At 39.9% G+C, this 18,199-nt stretch overlaps 1 protein-coding gene across 1 annotated transcript in view; it reads left to right on the forward strand.

Annotated features, from left to right (window-relative positions):
- The window catches only part of igdcc4 (immunoglobulin superfamily, DCC subclass, member 4), a 140,827-nt gene that overhangs the window by 81,152 nt on the left and 41,476 nt on the right, over positions 1 to 18,199 (forward strand). The window contains exons 9-11 of the mRNA XM_078529957.1: positions 2,251 to 2,388; positions 9,985 to 10,155; positions 11,573 to 11,803. Coding sequence (XP_078386083.1) covers positions 2,251 to 2,388; positions 9,985 to 10,155; positions 11,573 to 11,803 — 540 coding nt within the window. The remainder of the gene's footprint in view (positions 1 to 2,250; positions 2,389 to 9,984; positions 10,156 to 11,572; positions 11,804 to 18,199) is intronic.

The following is an 18,199-nucleotide window of genomic DNA, read 5'->3' on the forward strand; positions in this document are numbered from 1 at the left end:
TAATTTATGATAATGTGAGTTTATATTTGGGTGGCATGGGCTTCACATCACCCTTCCTGTTTGGGATTATTTTTGGTACTAAGAGTCATTTGGACAAATTTAAATTAGATGTATTCATTTAACAGCCATTTAAGTGTTTTTTTTCTAACCATTTATCATTTTCCAGTGGATACAAAAGAAAGAAAATGTAAATTAAATGAAAGTTAAACCTAGTTGCAGGATATAGGGGAAAGTGGTTACGATGGCCTCCGTAAAGCTTGTCAAAGCTGAGGCATCTCTGCACTGAGATTGCAAGTATGTGATGATCTGTTCAGTTCAGTCATGACATTTAAAACAACACTTAACAAAAGTCGCAGCATGATGGCAAGTGTTATGGTGGGTGCATCCCAGTGATTTTTTTTCCTGCTGTAATTAGCCAAATTTGCTTCTGTTGGAGTGAGATTGGGTAGATATTTTTAGGTCAAGTTTGGAGAGAAAGGTTTTACGAACCTGAAAAAAATCAAGTTTAGGTTGCAGTAATCTAAGTCTGCATCGTCTGCAGTGTATCCCGTCTGGTTGGGATTTGCTATAGGGGGGAAGAAAAATACATTCGTAATATTACAGGTATGGTGTCTCAAATCTGGCTTTCCGAAAACCTTAATTGTCCAAAAACCAGACGTTTTTATAAGCTGCCATGCATGAATTTTAATTCTTACTAAACGAGTAAAACAACTTACCGGCTTGTTTGGCTAGATGCTGCATTGGTGCACCAGACTAGTTAGCGGCTTCGCGCGCCGATCTTTTCCTGCAGTCTGATTGAGTCAGGTGGGGTCAAGGGTCAATCTGCCCGGCCCAAAAACTGGCAGGATCCAAATCCAGCACGGATTCAGACCTGAGGTTGCAGGTTTTCAGAGACTGTTCCTGTACCAGCATATTGTTTATTTTTACCACTACTTTCTGACTGTCACGTTGACCAGCATCAACTTTGTTTCTCACCATCTTTTTCTTCTTTCCTCACTGGTTATTTTCTACCTTTTGTTTATCAGTTGTATTATTCCTCCCCAATTTAAATTTTGCCCACAGTTGTACTGCATCAAAAGAAAATTATTTAGCTGCACTCTAGCAAAACAAAATCTATTCAATCACATTGTAGAAAAAAGATTCTCCAATTCATCTTATTAAAACTTACACTAGATCAGTGAAGCAAACTCAATCAGTGATCACAAGATCTTCTCCTGCCCCAAAATTATTGGACCTGTGGTCAGCATTTTGAAGAAAACTGTCACAGAATCACACAGTGCAGAAGAGGCCCTTCGGCCCATCGAGTCTGCACCGACATGTGAGAAACACCTGACCTCCCTACCTAATCCCATTTACTTGCACTTGGCCCATAGCCTTGAATGTTGTGACGTGCCAAGTGCTCATCCAGGTACTTTTTAAAGGATGTGAGACAACCCGCCTCCACCACCCTCCCAGGCAGCGCATTCCAGACCGTCACCACCCTCTCGGTAAAAAATTTTTCCTCACATCCCCCCTAAACCTCCTGCTCCTCACCTTGAACTTATGTCCCCTTGTGACTGACCCTTCAACTAAGGGGGACAGTTGCTCCCTGTCCACCCTGTCTATGCCCCTCATAATCCTGTACACCTCAATCAGGTTGCCCCTCAGTCTTCTCTGCTCCAAGGAAAACAACCCAAATCTATCCAACCTCTCTTCATAACTTAAATGTTTCATCCCAGGCAACATCCTGGTGAATCTCCTCTGCATCCCCTCCAGTGCAATCACATCCTTCCTATAATGTGGCGACCAGAACTGCACACAGTACTCCAGCTGTGGCCTCACCAAGGTTCTATACAACTCCAACATGACCTCCCTACTTCCGGTTGTTAGCTTCGCCTTCTGCCGTAACTAAGGTTCTTCTTTTCATTCTCTACACCCTTTAGTCGTGTTTAACAGGTTTAAATATTCTGCAGTGCCATCCACTGAGTACTATGGATTTGTGTTAACCTGTGCATCTTCCAAGAGATGATTTTTCTTTCCATGTCTGGAGAGGTTCTGTACTTCTACTTAACTGTGGACTGGCTGAGATATATTCAAGTGCATTGAAAAAAAATGGCAATTGTTTGTGATTAAAAAAGCTTTGACTTTGAATTAATGTTACAAGTGAGCTCTGTTTCATTGTTAAACCTAGTCTGAGGGAATTTTGTGGAATTCTTCCTCCAACCCCTGCCACTTTATTTGTTCTTATGCTTTCTTTGTATTTGTCAACAGTCCCAAGTACTGCTCCTCAGCTGTCCTTGTCGATTCCTACCCTCACTGATATTCGGGTGACATGGCTTCCTCTTTCTCCAGAGCTCAGCCATGGTAAAATAACAAAATACCGCATTGATTACTGCACATTGAAAGAAGGTATGTAGAGCTTGCTTGTTTGATATGTTTGAATTCTGTCACGCGCCTACTGTTTGAAAATAGAAAGTGTTTATTTTGAAGACATTGTTGAGATTTCTATTTTCCTTGTATTTCTCAGAATTGCAAAGCACGATGACTGCAGCTTAGAACATTTGATATGATGGCCAGCTTTAGAACAGCAATCCTTCATTGTTGAAAATTTACAACCTTTTCTGTCAGATGGATGGAACGGTATCTCTCTTAGTAACAGGATTATTTCTGGTCATTTCCCCCATGGCTTTATTCCTTTCATAAAAACAGTATGAAATTAACTAGCTGTGCCATTTGCAGAGCTTGGGTTATGACAGAACTTGTTTTTATTCATTCACAAAATGTGGATGTTGCTGGCAAGGCCAGTGTTTATTGTCCACCCATACTTGCCCTTCAGGAGGTGGTGGTGAGCTACTTCAGAGGGCTGTTAAGAATCACGCTGTGGTTCTAGAGTCACATGTAGGCCAGGCTGGATAAGGCTGGCAGATTTCCTCTCCTAAAGAGCAATTACTGAACTAAATGTGTTTTTACAAGAGTTCAATAGTTTCACGGTCACAATTACAAATACCAGATTTTTAAAATTTCATATTTGCTTAATTAATCGAATTTAAATTCCCCAGCTGCCATGTGGGATTTGAACTCATGTCTCCGGGTTATTAATTCAGACCTCTGGATTATGAGCCTAGTAGCATAACCACTACGCTACCCCAATAGTGTATTTTTTTGTTTAGTTAGCTTTGCTTCTCATCTTTCCAATTCCACACTGCTAAACCAATTATCTTGTTTTGGCTGCTCTGCGCAGGTAGTTTTCTCATGTTTACTCCTCCAGACCGTGCTTGGGATCAGAACGTTAGTCTCATCGACTCAGCCAAAATACTGAATACAATAAGCAGCGGTGAGCATCAACTGGACTTTGAACTGTTCACCATGGTGCTCGCTCTGTTCAGCTACATTCTTAGCTTCAATTACTTTTCTTTTTGCACCGTTGACTAAATTCCTGAGTGTTATGCATTCTGGCTTGTTGGGTTGGTTCCCAGTGAACATTTTGTATGAATAGGCATGACCAGTTTATGTTCTTATAGAGCAAAGACCTGCAATTGTATGTTTGTGCCTCAAATGTCTGTAATATGCTGCTGTATTGAAAATTTGTAGGAAAATCTCAGCACTAATTTGAATTATGTTATACATTTTGGGTTAATTCCCCCTCCAAATCACAAGTATGGTGCACAGATTCATAACATGGTCTCCTGTCTAACACATGATAACTTGGACCAGGGTGCATTAAATTTCTGCTACCTACTGCATGAATAGAACTCCCAGATTCCTTAAGATCATCGTTACTCACTGTAATTAAACTATCAATTGAATTTGAACATATGAAGTAAATGGCCACCCTGTTGAGCAATTTACATGATCTATACATTCTATTACCTTACTGGATGAGTTGGCAAAGTTATTACTCTGTTGGGCAGACAACATGGCAACCATATTTAATTTTAACCAATAGAGGAAACAAAGTGTTTAGAGTTTTCAGAATTGCAATGCAAATACTTCATTGTTCTCTTCAGAAGGTCAACTTTATTAAACCAACACATGACATCTCAGCATGAAACATCACAAATTATTCCAGACATTGAATATCTAGTGATGTTTATTTTGGGATTGACTTGCTAAGTTGTCCATACCATTACACCAAGATGTAGTTGCAGACTTAGCAACTACAATTGTGTGAATTGGTGATTCTTACCCTTATATCCATTATTAGCTCAGGCAAATAAGATTTTTGACTCTCAGTATCTCCTTGTGTGGCAGTTCTGTTAGATGCAGAAGTTCTGAGAGTAGAGATCATATTCAGATCTGAATCCTGTTTCTGACAGCTTAATTGTAACCACTAAAATACCTTGCTCTTTCAGGTTTGGTGATTGCCACACTTGTATTTTTACCGAATAAATCTCTTTATATTGCAAAATACGAAAGCGATTATTTTTCCTAGCTCCAGTCATTCTGTTAACATAATAACATGTCTTACCCGTGTACATGTTGTATCTTTGTGCCCATGGTGTCTGCCTTCCTCCTTCCATGCTGTTAAGGTACATGCATAAAAGAGAAATCGCTTTTGTATTTGTTAGGAAAGGCACCATTCTGCAATGGCTATAAAGTGAACTCTTCCTCCATCATAGATTCTAAATGTCAACACATGAAACAGTGAATAGTTTCTATAATGTACAATAATAACTATTTTAGCCATCAGATGAGCTAAGCTCCTTGAGCTTCAGGCTCTGAATTTCCATTTACACAGACCCTTAAGGAATGAATTGCCATCCATCCTGATCTGAAACTCCTCCTTAAGATAATCTTTGGGTCAGAACTTCTGATTGTCGGATTGCCACTCCGTTCCCTTTTACTTAGCCAGGTTGGGAGCTGCACGTTTCTAGCCTGCTTTTCTGACGCGGTGCCTAATTCCCAAAGCCTGCTCATTGTGTTCATTTGGAGGACACAACCCGAAGGGACTTCTGTTCCTGGAAAGGAGTTCCTTTCACAAATGAACACAACCTTTCCACTATTGTTCCTCTAAATACTTAATTGTTTATAGTTGCAAGTATTTGGACTAATGACATCGTTCACGAGCCAAGCAAACAGTGTGTTCCTAGCTTATAACAGTGTCAGTATATAACTCTGTTAACTGGGAGTGTGGTATATCTTAATTTAACCTGTAAGCCACTTCTTCCCTACCTCTCTGCTTCTGAGGATGTGTTCACCTGTACTAAGTGCCTCTGGTGGCCCTTCTGAAACTGGGAACTCAAATTAGGAAATCACCTTGGAACATTTTACTACTTTAAAAGTGCTATATAAATGCAAGTTGGTATTGTTGTAAAATCTTTACATTTCCTACTGGATGTAAAGGTGTATATTTGATGCATTAAAAGTCTAGTATTTAGAATGTGATCCCAACCTGTTCCTATAACATTTGTTTATTGAGATTACTCATGATGTGAAGTAAACAAATTTTAGGTGCCCTAACCATAGTCTGCTTCACCTCCCTGACTAGCAGGCCGCAGCTGGCTGGGACTCCAGCAACTTGGTTTTAAGTCAATCTCAAAACAGAAAGTAAGGGTGACACTGAGTCACCATTTTGGTGCATGGAACATGTGCAGTCTCATGGACAACACCACAGCCAACAGACCTGAGAAAAAAACTGCTTTTATTAGAGAGCTGGCTAGGTACAATGTCCAGATCGCTACCCTCAGCGAGACTTGTCTACCTGAGAGGGTCAGGTCAAAGAAATTGGTGCTGGTTACACAATCTTTTGGACTGGCCATGGCAAAGAAGAACGGCGTGAACCTGGCATAGGCCTTGCTGTCATGAGCTATCTCATCAGTAAGTTGATTTGCCTTCCCAAGGGTGTAATGATATTGTGATGGTGCTTAAAACTCCCCCTGCATGGCAACAGGCAAGCAACTCTCATGTGTGTACCCTTATCATGACAAACCCTGATGAAGTCAAGGATAAATTCTATGATGATTTCCATTCCTTGATTGCTACTGTGTCAAAATCAAAGGCTAATTGTTCTTGGTGACTTAAATGCAAGAGCTGGTGCAGATTGCCAGACATGGGAAAGATTCATCGGGAAAGAAACAAGATTGGCATTTTTACAGCAACGGTCGCCTTTTGCTGAAGATGTGTGCTGAGCATGAGCTCTTAATCGCAAGCACAGATTTCCGCCCCCCCGAATCGCAATTATATATCTTGGATGCACCCCCATTCTATGCAGTGGCATTTAATCGACTTGTCATCACCAGGCAGAGGGACAGGCAGGATGTATGTGTAAAACCACGTGTGGTGCTGACTGCTGGACTGATGAGCGTTTTATCATTTTGCAGCTAAACATCAAGCTCCATCCCGCTAGATGCCCCCAGGGCATGAAAGTTCAGAAGCGTCTCATTTTCTCAAGGCTCAAAACAGGCAGTCATGAAGGACGTCCCTCAGAGATACTCAAGAGTCACTTGTGTACAGCAAAAACGGACACACTGCCTTGAGGATGACTTGGTGAGACTGGGCAACTGTCACGGATATAGTGCACTCCACTGCTCTAGAGGGAGTTGGTGGCATAGTGGTAATGTCACTCGACTAGTAATCCAGAGTTCCAGGCCAATGGTCTGGGGACATGGGTTCAAAACCCACCACAGCAACTGGTGGAATATAAATTCAGTTAATAAATATGGAATTGAAAGCTAGTCTCAGTAATGGTGACCATGACAGCTATCATCGATTATTGTAAAAACCCATCTGATTCACTAATGCCCTTTTTAAGGAAGGAAATCTGCTGACCTTACCCGGTCTGGCCTGCATGTGATTCCAGAACCACAGCAATGTAGTTGACTCTTAACTGCCCTCTGAAATGGTCTAGCAAACACTCAGTTCAAGGGCAATTATGGATGGGCAACAAATGCTGGCTTTGCCAGCAATGATCACATCCCATGAAAGAATAAAGTAAAAAAAAACCCTTGGCTTTGCCTCTCATAAGCATCAAGACTGGTTCAATGAAGACAGTGACCTAATCTGGAAAGTACTGGAGAAGAAACATCGTCTCTACACTACCTTACTAATAAGTCATCACTATCCAAGCATGATACTTACTGAAACATCTGCAGGACTGTCCATTGTATGCTCAGAGATGCAAGACACATGGCTGAATCAGAAAGGAGACAAACTTCAGTCATTTACAGATCACAAAGACTGGAAGAGATTCTATGGTGCTCTGAAATCTGTCTACAAGCCCCAGTCTACCAGTTCATCACCAATCCTTGGTGCCGGTGGGTCAACACTGCTCACAGAAGAAGCCCAGATTCTAGAAAGATGGGTAGATGACTTCAACCAAATCCTCAATTGGCCTTCATCCATCAATGAAGAAGCAATTAATTGCTCTCTTGATGACCCTCCCATGCTGTTAGAAATGACAAATGCAGTCAAACTCTGGTCTTGCGGCAATCCTGGATAATGGTGAGCCTGCTGACCCATTCCCAGTCACTAATGGAGTTAAACAGGGCTGTCTAGTGGCGTCAACCCTTTTCATGTTTTTCTCCACCATGCTTTCCATTCTCATGACCATGGATCCTATCCCCGAATTGCTTATGAACATACTGATTTTTTAATTAAGGCGCCCTTTTTTAAAAAAGGACATACAAGCAAAAGCTGGCTGAGATGCTAAGGTAACCACTTGCTGGAAAATTCCTATGTGGATTACTTGACCAACTAGTTCAGAGAGAACAGAATGTCGCACCTAAAAGGTGCGACACGGCCTACTTCAGGCAGAGGCTCTTCAAAGGAAAAAATACAATGTAAACTGAACTGTAATCCCCTGTGGTTGCAGAGATAATGGAAAATTATTACCATCTCAGCCAAAACCGCCACCTGTTGAGTTATATCCCAGACTGTGAACATGAACTGAGTTTGAAAAAACCAGATCTGGGCAAAAGACATGTTTGTTTTTTCCCTTTCAGGAATACACAAGGAAAGGGGTTTAAAAGCCAACTGCAACCCTAGTTGTGTGTGCTAGTCTGGTGTTCTGTTCTCGTATGTGTGTGTGTGTACGCATGTGTATGTGCGCGCTGTGAAAGATCACAGCTGAAGAACACCAACTGGGCATCCCTGTGCTTGCAGGTTAAAAAAATATATTCCTCTCAGATTCCTGGGAGCAAGTCACAAGGCAGCAAAGCCACAGTCAAAAAGAAATAGGACAACTCATTTCAGCTAACCTGCAGGACCAAGAATCTCCAAAACCAACTGCTGAACTGTGAAAGTCAGCACTACCGGAATCACCCCAACTTAACAGCCACAACGTTTCACCATCTACTCCTCATGGACAAGCCAAGGGACTGATTTGTATATCTTTTCAACTTTTATTTTTGGACTCAATTTCTCATTTCTAATCTGTGTATATGTGTGTTGTGTTTTAATTATTTTTTCTCGCGTTTAGTAACTAATAAACTCAATCTTTCTTTGACTCAAGACAGCCTGGTTAAATTGGCTCCTTTTTAAAACATAAATGCATTTGGACTGGAAAAGGCACCCGTGGGAAAGAATCCTTTTTAAATTAACCTTGTTGCAACCAACCAAGGGGGTTGAATAAAAAAGTGGAGCCAGTTCATCTCCCCTCACCCCCCTCACCTGGGAGCATAACAATTTGGGGCAACCTCGCCCGAGGAATGGTTGTAACACTATGATGGTGATTCTGGCATCAAAATCAGATATCGCATAGCTGGGTGCTGCTCAATTGAGATGACTCGGGGCAAAGACTAAGCTCTCCAAGGACAAACTTCGTGATTTCCTGTTGGACGATGACTGTGCACTTGCTGCTGGTTCAGAGCTGGGCATGCAATGTAGCATGGACTTGTTCTCTAATTCATGCAACAGTTTGGCCTTAACAATCGGCATGAAGCACACAGAAGTCATGTACCAGTCTGCTCCAGAAAAGCCCTATCTCAAGCCCAAGGTTTCAGTCCATGGCCAGAACTTGTCAGCAGTAGGTTAAGTTCACTTATTTCTACAGCGTATTCTCTTGAGTCATCCTTATTGACGAAACACGTGCAAGTGTTGGTTTTGGCAGACTTCAAACATCAGTTTGGAACAAAGAGGAGTAAATCTACCTACAAAATTGAAAGTACGTAGAGCAACAGTTCTGCCCAATATGCTCTATGCATGTGAGACTTGGACTGTGTACCAGCGTCATACCAAGAATTGCAATCACTTCCGCTTAAACTACGGAAGCTTCTGAATATCAGATGGCTTGACAAAATACCAGACGCTGAGGTACTTACCGGAGCTGGCCTGCCAAGCATCTACACCATATTGAGACATTCACAATTCATTTGGGCTGGTCATGTATTCAGAATGCCTGATACTTGCTTACCAAAGCGCATCTTCTACAGAGTGCTTGAATCTGGAGTGTGCAGCCATGGAAGTGCTACAAGGACACTCCGAAAGCTTCACTCAAGAATTTTGATATTGACTTTGAGTCCTGGGAGAAGCTGCACCTGGTACAACCAAATAAAAAATGGTGCAGCCTCCTTTTAAAACAAGCGCATATCAAAGGCAGAGAGAAATACCAAGGAGAGGAAATCTCGAGCCAGCAACTCCAAAACGCAATCATCTGAAGATCCCTGTCCTATTTGCAGCAGAACCTTCCAGGCGGAGAACGACCTTCGCAGTCACCTGTAGGAGCCCTACCAAAAACCCCAGATGATGGACATGATCATCTTCGCCTTGAAGGACAAACAAGAAAAAACAAACTTGTATGGGATATTTAGTTTCCCATGTAAACACTATCAAAGCTCCTGAACCTGAAGTTCAACTCCTCAGGAACAGAATGCTTAATTTGTGATGCAAATGAATCTATGTTCTTAGTTCATATTTCTGGTTGACAGGTTGCCAGGAATACACACATGCAACATATATGGAAATATAAAGAATTCTAACTTGTAAAACTTGTAAGGCCTTGACTACAAATTCAGGCTCTTGTTTTTATTCATACACAGTTAATAGGTGTTATCTCTGTTTTTGTAACAGATCAGATTTATTCAGTTGAAGTTGACGGAAATGAGACACAAGTCACGCTTCCTACTGTACAATCAAAGAAAATTTACAAAGTTCGGATTGCAGCAAGCACCACTGTGGGATATGGTGCACCATCAGAATGGACCCAGCACCTAATCCCTGAACGAAATAAACTAATAATGGGTAGGCATAGAGTTATAGAATGATCTCTTTTCAGATTAGCAGGTTCATTAAAAGGTGAATTTTCCATGAAATACAGAGTGTACATATTCTCCATTATTTAAAAAACAGGGCATGACTGGTGTAATGTTGTTCTTTATTGTCCACCATAGAATATGTGTAATATCCATTCCTATTTAAGGTACACTGCAGGTAGCATGTTGTCCATTTTAATTTAGTGCATACTGCCTACCAGGCATATTCATTAATCATATTCCATTGGACATATCTTTTTCAGTATTTTTACTTACAAAGAAAAATATGACTTTCATTGAAGCATGTATAGTGATGCATAGGCTCCCCAAATTTATTTACATTAATTAACTTATGTCAGAGTTTGCTGATGTTCGAAATTTCTTTATGTTCTAGACATGTCTACATCGGTGCCTTCTGTGCAGTTTTGCCCTGCTAATTTTCAGGCTTTAATGATGCTCACAATTCCTGGAAAAGTACTGGATATGGAGTAATTCAAGTGCAACTGCTCTGTCTGCTGGGAGAATAGTATATTACAATTGAGATGAGTTTTAATGGTTGCTCAGAACTGAATTGGGGAGCCACACCCATCATTCTTAATTTCGTACTGGCTTTCTTTTGGGTGCAACACCGATCCCAATTCATAGATTGATCGTTGGTGTAAAGAACTATTTTTAAAAATAAACTTGCAGTTTCCACAATACAATTTTGCACTTCTGAGAGAAATTTGGCTGTTGGGTGATAGAGGGCTTGCAATCAGCAAAGCTGCCACTGCTCACACATGATGCTTGATTATAGACTTGCCATAAAACCTCCACTACCATAAATGACTCTCGGTATAAAGCCATATATATCCCTTTGCTTGTAACAATAACATAGTAAAATTCCCCAAGGCACTTCACAAGCATTGTCAAACAAAATTTGGTACTGAGCAACAAGTGATATTAAGGCTGAAGGTCAAAAACTTGGTCCAAGAGGTAGGTTTTAAGGAGAGTATTAAAGGAGTGAAGAGAGGCAGAGGTTTAGGGAGAGAATTCCAGAGCTTAGGGCCTTGGCAGCTAAAGGCATGGCAATCAATGGTGAAGCGATTAAAATCTGAGATGCTCTGGACCAGAACTGGAGGAGCACAGATATCTCAGAGGATTGTAGAATGACAGAGACACGATGGGGTGAGACTGTGGATGGATATGAAAACAATAATGAAAACTTCAGAATCAATGTGTTGTTTAACTGGGGGCCAATGTAGTTCAGTCAGCACTGGGTGATGAACTAATGGAACTTGAGTTAGGGCACTAGTAGCAGGGTTTTGGATGACATGTTTAGAGAGGCTAGAACATTATCAGATAATTACTGTTATCACTTTGACATGATTCAAGTAATAATCATGACCTGTTCTTCTTTGCTCCAGTTCCCTTTGCTCCAGCAGAAATGAAGGTGAAGGCGAAAGTAGACTCATTGCTGGTCACATGGCAACCACCCTCTAACCAAGTCCAGATCCAGGGTTACAAGCTTTATTACAGAGAGGCAGACGTAGATGATTCGAGCAAAGAATTAAGTGAATCTAATAGAGATGAACACTGGGCAAAAGGACCAATACGACTTAGAAGAAAAGTGAAGCAATATGAGATTACTGGATTAGGTTAGTCAAACTAAACTAACCAGAATTTTAATAGCAATATCATGGAGTATATTTTGTTGAGCTGTATAATTTTTGCAGAAATTACAGATTTCAAATGGAAATAATGCTATTGGTTGAAGCATTGGTTATGGCTCCACATCAGTGAGGCAAATTGCATAACTATTGCTTTGCTTGCTTCCAGTGTTTCAGTCAGCAGTGTTTATATCTGCCAGTCAAATCCATTTATCCAACCTACTTCAGACTTCTCATGATTGCCCATTGCATGTCTCCCATTGGTGAATGTGAACTTTAAAGTAAATGAAAACAAGAATGGAACCGTGGTTTTGTTCTCGAGTATGACATAACATTTAGAATGCAATTGTACAATTGTATAATCTCCTCCCCTCGTCAGTCATAAATCATTCCGGTAACCAGTGAGTGGCATGCATTGCTAATGTTCACATTTTATAACAAATAGGCCTTAAATTTTTCAGCCTTTTATTGATGTAAACCTTAAAAAAAAAGGGTGAAAACACAAAACATCAATTCATAGTTTTGATGTACAGTATCTGTTTAAAAAAAAAGCGAGGGCATGGAGCAGAGTTTGAGATGAGTCAGAATTCTGCTTTTATCATTCTGATTTTTATCATTCTGATCTTTCGTTCCAAACTTAAAAGTTATAATTAGATTCATCCATTATTAAATATTACATTCAGATTATTAGTATTTAGGTGTTGATGGGAAAAACTCTGGTCTCAACATTTTTAGTTGCTGAGCATGACCTTGTTCCTTCACTTTAGTAAGAATTTCTCTGACAGTGTGTCTTTGACAGCTTATACTTATTGCAAATAATATTTGTATGCAATATTCACATCTACACTACATGTACATTGATACGCAAGACATTTGGTTTCAAAAGTGTAAAAAGTGAATATTTAAAGATGAACAGAGCATGAAAGCTTTTCTTGGAGACTTTGAGCATGTCCTAAAATTAGCGATATTATGCTCCACATGTGAAGCACAATGGTGAATTTGCGATTGAAGTACTTTTCACAAGGTCACCTACAGCATGATGTTGCACATATGCCATAGTGCCACCAGATGGTGCATCAACATTTCCTTAAGATTTCTTTCACTCTAGTGCATTGTATATTTAACATTGCAACTAAATCCCTGCACTCTTGTTTGGAGCCATCTTATACATTGCATCCAATTTTATCCAACCTCTGATATAATATTCTGCATACTGTGGTAGAGAAATTGAAAATAGTCTCACATATAGACCATAGCATGGGACTCTTATAGCTGTGATGACTTGTAGAGGACACTTTTTTATAAAAAGATTACCTGCTGCCTAATAATTTACTGTGGCGTTTTTTATCGTGAAACTTAGTTGTATGCTTTTACTTCCAAACGTGCCTCAGCTGCACCAGAATCTTTGTGTTAAGAAGAGGCATCTTTCCCCCCCTACAAGCACCTCCATCTCTTCTGAAAGCACAATCACTCATTGCTGTTTCAATGCTGAAGATGAAAACTTTTGCTGGTTCATCTCGTGTTGTAAACATTTTGAATTCCTGATAAAACATGGAGGTGGACATAAAAATCCTAATTACAGTAACTTAGCTCTTTGAAATTAGCACAATTACTGTCAGATTTTTTTTACTGTTATCGTGGATAATCGAGTGAAAAATAATTGGTAGATTTTTTTTCTCAATTGTTTGAAAATCTCCTTGTACAGCCTTTCTATCCAAAATCAGAAAATTCTGCTTGTACTATTAGCTAAAGGTTGTACAAAGCATCTACAGCAAGATCTATTTCAGGATTTTGCAAATTATTGTGTATTGTCCATTACATTGGCAAATAGCCCTATTATCTTTGCAGGTTATCTGCTACTGTTATTGAATCAATAATACTACTTGTCTCTGACATTCTTCGGTCTGGATTCTAGACTTCATATTCGGTTTGCCTTTCATGCTGATATATTGGACATTTGATTTCTCAAGAAAAAGTTTTCTGAGCTGAGACCTGTGGAAAATCACATCATTGCAAATAACTAGGCTTTTAAAAAGTCTCTTTTTTATAGCTATAAAGAACAATTTGCAGGTTTTATTACATCTAGGTAAACACATACTGCCTCAATTTATAATTCATTTGTTTTGGATTTCCCCAGAAGCATTGTTTATCTTACCTACACAGTTCCTCGATCTGTTCTGGAGCATTGCCCATCCTGTTTTGAGTATGTAGAGGAGCGTATCTCTTTACATGGTTTTCCTCCTTTGGATCTGAACAGTGCTGTTATTAAACTTCTGTCTAAATGATTCACTGTAGTTTACCCCCTACTCCACTCAGTAATGGAATAACTTAGCCCTACTTGGAGCAGAGCAAGTAATGTATTTTTTTGTTGTTGTTGGAATCAGCGAAGTTGCTGGAACCATACTGGTTAGTGGATTGACTGGTGGTGTATTCTCTGACGGAGTTTCTTTGATGTTGAAGAAATGTTGTCAGACTGGTTCAGTAGCTTTTAGCTTTTTGTTTTTATCTTTGTGTTTGATTGACTGCCACCTCTCTTCAAAAAATGCCCTCTTTGAAGAAGTATGGTTCTGTCCTCCGACAGGATTTCCGACTGTCTCCCTTCTTCTAACTATGCTCCAGTTCTGCCGAAGGGCCATGAAGGCTCGAAACGTTAACTGATTTCTTCTCCGCCGATGCTGCCAGACTTGCTGAGTTTTTCCAGGTAATTCTGTTTTTGGTTCTCTACAGAATTGTGACCAAAATGTCATCACAAGAGTTGCAAGCCCTAATTTCATGTTCATACCAGAAGCACAAGAGGGAGCACAAGCCCTGTGTCTCAATGTCCTATATCAATCCAGAGTGTGGCTGGCACAGGTTTTGCATAATGCTTTTGCAGGAGACACATTTCTGTTGCAGGGACTTGATTCCTTCTTGCAGAATTTCAAATGTAAAATTATCATGACTCAGTTTTGGGAGGATGCATCAAATTATGGAACTCTGGTGTGCTCAACATAGTTTGCGTTTTCTGTGCTTTAAGCCACAATCGGGGTTAAACTTGAAAAATGCCTGATGTTGTTTCTGTTGCCTCTTATTGGCACCTGATGTTCGATTTATCATATGGAAGAAGCATACAACTCCAAAGTGAAATGGTTGCTTGTTTTTTTTTGGATTTGAAGTTTCCTTTTTGTATTTTTAGTGGCACTTCTACACAAAGAGTGCAATCTCTTGAATTTTAATTTTGGTCTGGAACCCTGAAAAGTGCTAATGTGGGAACAAAAAGTGTTTGATAAACACATTAGCTACTTCTATTGCACTTCAATTTCAAAAATCTAATTTCAAAAAGGACTAGACAATTACAAAGCATATGAGTAAAATTGAACCAGTATTTTATGTTGTCTCTGTTTATCTGTATCAAAACAACTTTATCTGTAATGTGCAATTTTAAACTGAGATGTGATTGGTATATTAGTTGACCTTATAAGAGGTTTTGAACCCTCCAAGACTGTCCTGAAGCATCCAGGATATAATGGTTAATCTCCTAAACATTGCTGTGAACAACCCAGGAGAATAATCACTGGAGATTCTCAAAATGAACACTGAATGGTGAATCAGATTTATCTTGATATTAACCCTGATTAGTTTCATACATTCATGAAAGCTCTGGCCCATCCGGTGTTTGAAATGACAAGGCAACATGCAATTGTCCTGTTTCATTCATTGTTGGTGCCCCAGTCTTGCTTTACAATTGCAATGCCGTGTGATGAAACCACCCACCCCCCTCTCCAGTCTGGCTTTACAATGGCAATGCCATGTGATGAAACCACGCCGCCACGCCCCCCGGCCCCCAACCAAAGTATATTCATTAAGAGTTGACAACCCTACATTATCACAGTATCTTTACAGTGCAGAAAGAGGCCATTCAGCCCATCGAATTTGCACTGGCTCTCTGAAAGAGCATTCCACCTAGTCCCACTCCCTTGTCGTATCCCTGTAACCTTGCACATTCTCTTTTCTGGTAGCAATCCAATTCCCTTTTGAATATCTTGATCAAACTTGCCTTCACCACACTTTTTCAGGAAGTTTGTTCCAGACTCCAACCACCCTCTGGGTGAAATAAATTTTCCTCTCATCACATTTAACCCTTTTGAACCTGCATCCTCTCATTCTTGGTGTTCTCTTGAGTGGGAGCAGTTTCTCACTATTTACCCTGTCCATTCCCCTCAGGATCTTGAATACCTCTATCAAGTCTCCCCTCAGCCATCTTTATTCCAAGGAAAACAACCTCTCCAATCTATTCTCATAGCTACAATTCTTCATCCCGGGAATCATTCTCGTGGATCTACTCTGTGTTCTCTCTTATGCCTTCATATCCTTCCTCAAGTATGGTACTCAGAACTGGAACCAAACTCCAGATAAGGCCTAACTAGTGACCTATACAAGTTTAACATGACTTCCTTGTACTCAATGCCCCTATTAATAAAGCCTAAGATACCATATGCTTTAATAACTGCTCTCTCAACATGCCCTGCCATCTTCAATGGCATATGTATATATACACCGAGGTCCTTCTGTTCCTGGATTTCTTTTAGAGGATCTCCCTTTATTTTATACTGTCTCACCATATCTTTCCTGCCAAAACGAATCGCCTCACAATTCTCTGCATTGAACTTTATCTGCCATTTGTCTGCCCAATCTACCAACATGTCTATGTCATTTGTTATGTTATACTATGTTATTTGACATAGCTGTAATTGTACATGTGATGCATTATTTAATAGCTTTACTGTTATTAAATGTGTGATGAGAGCAGTTTAATTTTTCAACTGTTTTAGAACAATTTTTATAATTTACAACTATTCTTATATTGGTAATTATATACTGTAAAGTAGAATTAAAGGAAACATTGAAGTTGGGTATTTGTGTTTACTGTTTTCCAAGTAAAATTTAAAATCTGAAGCTATCTGCACTTTTGAAAGCTGAAATATTGGCATACTACTCAGGGTTAATGGTGTAAGCAAACTCTCCATAATTAGTATTATTTAAAATGAGATTCTTTCCTTAATTGTAATATGATGCCATTGAACTCGATGCACTGTTCACAGTGTGGCAAAAAGTAATTGTATCACATGTCGCTAAATGTTCTAACAATACACGTTCCCCTGCTTCATTGCACTTGAATAGATCTTTATTGGCTTGGAGAGCACAAATGAAGGTTACACATTCTGCTTTCATCCGACTACAGTATTGCACTTCATACTCCAGATAATTAATTCAGCAATGAAATGCAAAGTGCTGTTTTTCTTTGTTATACAGAGCAAAATTGGTGTAGGCTATGAAGAATTTTCTTAGCTTCCTGTTATTTAATTAGGATCATTAGCAGAATGTCACAAATATAACGTGTACATTGAAGCAACTATAACTGAAGTACAGTTATCTGCACAACAGTATTGGAATAGAGATAATGGAGAGAAATTAGTCAAAGCCCCCTTCTTGGTCCTAGGTTTGGCATTGTGGAGGCAGGAAACCTGAGGACCAATAGAAATTGCTCCTCAGGCATACTCGCCTAGCTGTGTCCACAGGCAGCTCGCCCGAAGGAAGGAACCAATTTTAGGCTTTCTGCCTTGCTAATAGTGACCCACAGGTATGTCCTTGGAGTGGTTTGGCATGGGAGAGAGGGCCGATCGTAATTCAGGGGAGCAATCCTGCACTTTCTAGCTCCATCGGAAAGTGATTTTGTAAAAGAAAAAAACGTAGCATTTGTTGGTGACCACAAAACTGCTGATGAATTCTCAGCATAGCAGGCCTATTGCCCTCCCTGCTTATGAGGTGACCAATTTGTGAAAGGGGTCCTTTCTTAGGTCTCTAATTTCGACATTGAAGGCACCTAACGCCAGTTTTCATCTCTGCCTAGGAAGTCTAAAAGTGGTCTGCATGAATTTAGCAGTTACGCTAATGCCTTCACATATTGGAAAGAGGCGGTCCCATTCCAAAATTGGTGTGCTTTGTATCCTTTTAACCATCGAAACAGGTGTAATGCATACCAATTTATATCCCAATAAATTGCTACCATGAATGAACTTAGTGTATTGATCAGAATTGAGACTGTGAAATGAAGACAACCACAGCAATTCCTAAAGATGCATTGAAACTTCAACTTTGTAGTACTGTGATTATTGTAAACAATGACATTTCAGACAAAGCTAGCGCTTGAAGAATATTCTTAAAATGGATTTTGTTGTAAATAGCCTAACTGGCAAAAACTATTTTGAGCATTGCCTTTCTCGAAACAAAGCATCAGGGAGGACAGCAGCAGCTGGTTACAGATTCTGGTCTAATGTATATATTTGCGTATAAGATGACCTTCCATTCCCCCTTATTTTTCAGTTGCAGAACCTGAAATAAATA

Source organism: Cetorhinus maximus, chromosome 26 (assembly GCF_964194155.1).
Source record: "Cetorhinus maximus chromosome 26, sCetMax3.hap1.1, whole genome shotgun sequence".
NCBI classification, from domain to species: Eukaryota; Metazoa; Chordata; class Chondrichthyes; order Lamniformes; family Cetorhinidae; genus Cetorhinus; species Cetorhinus maximus.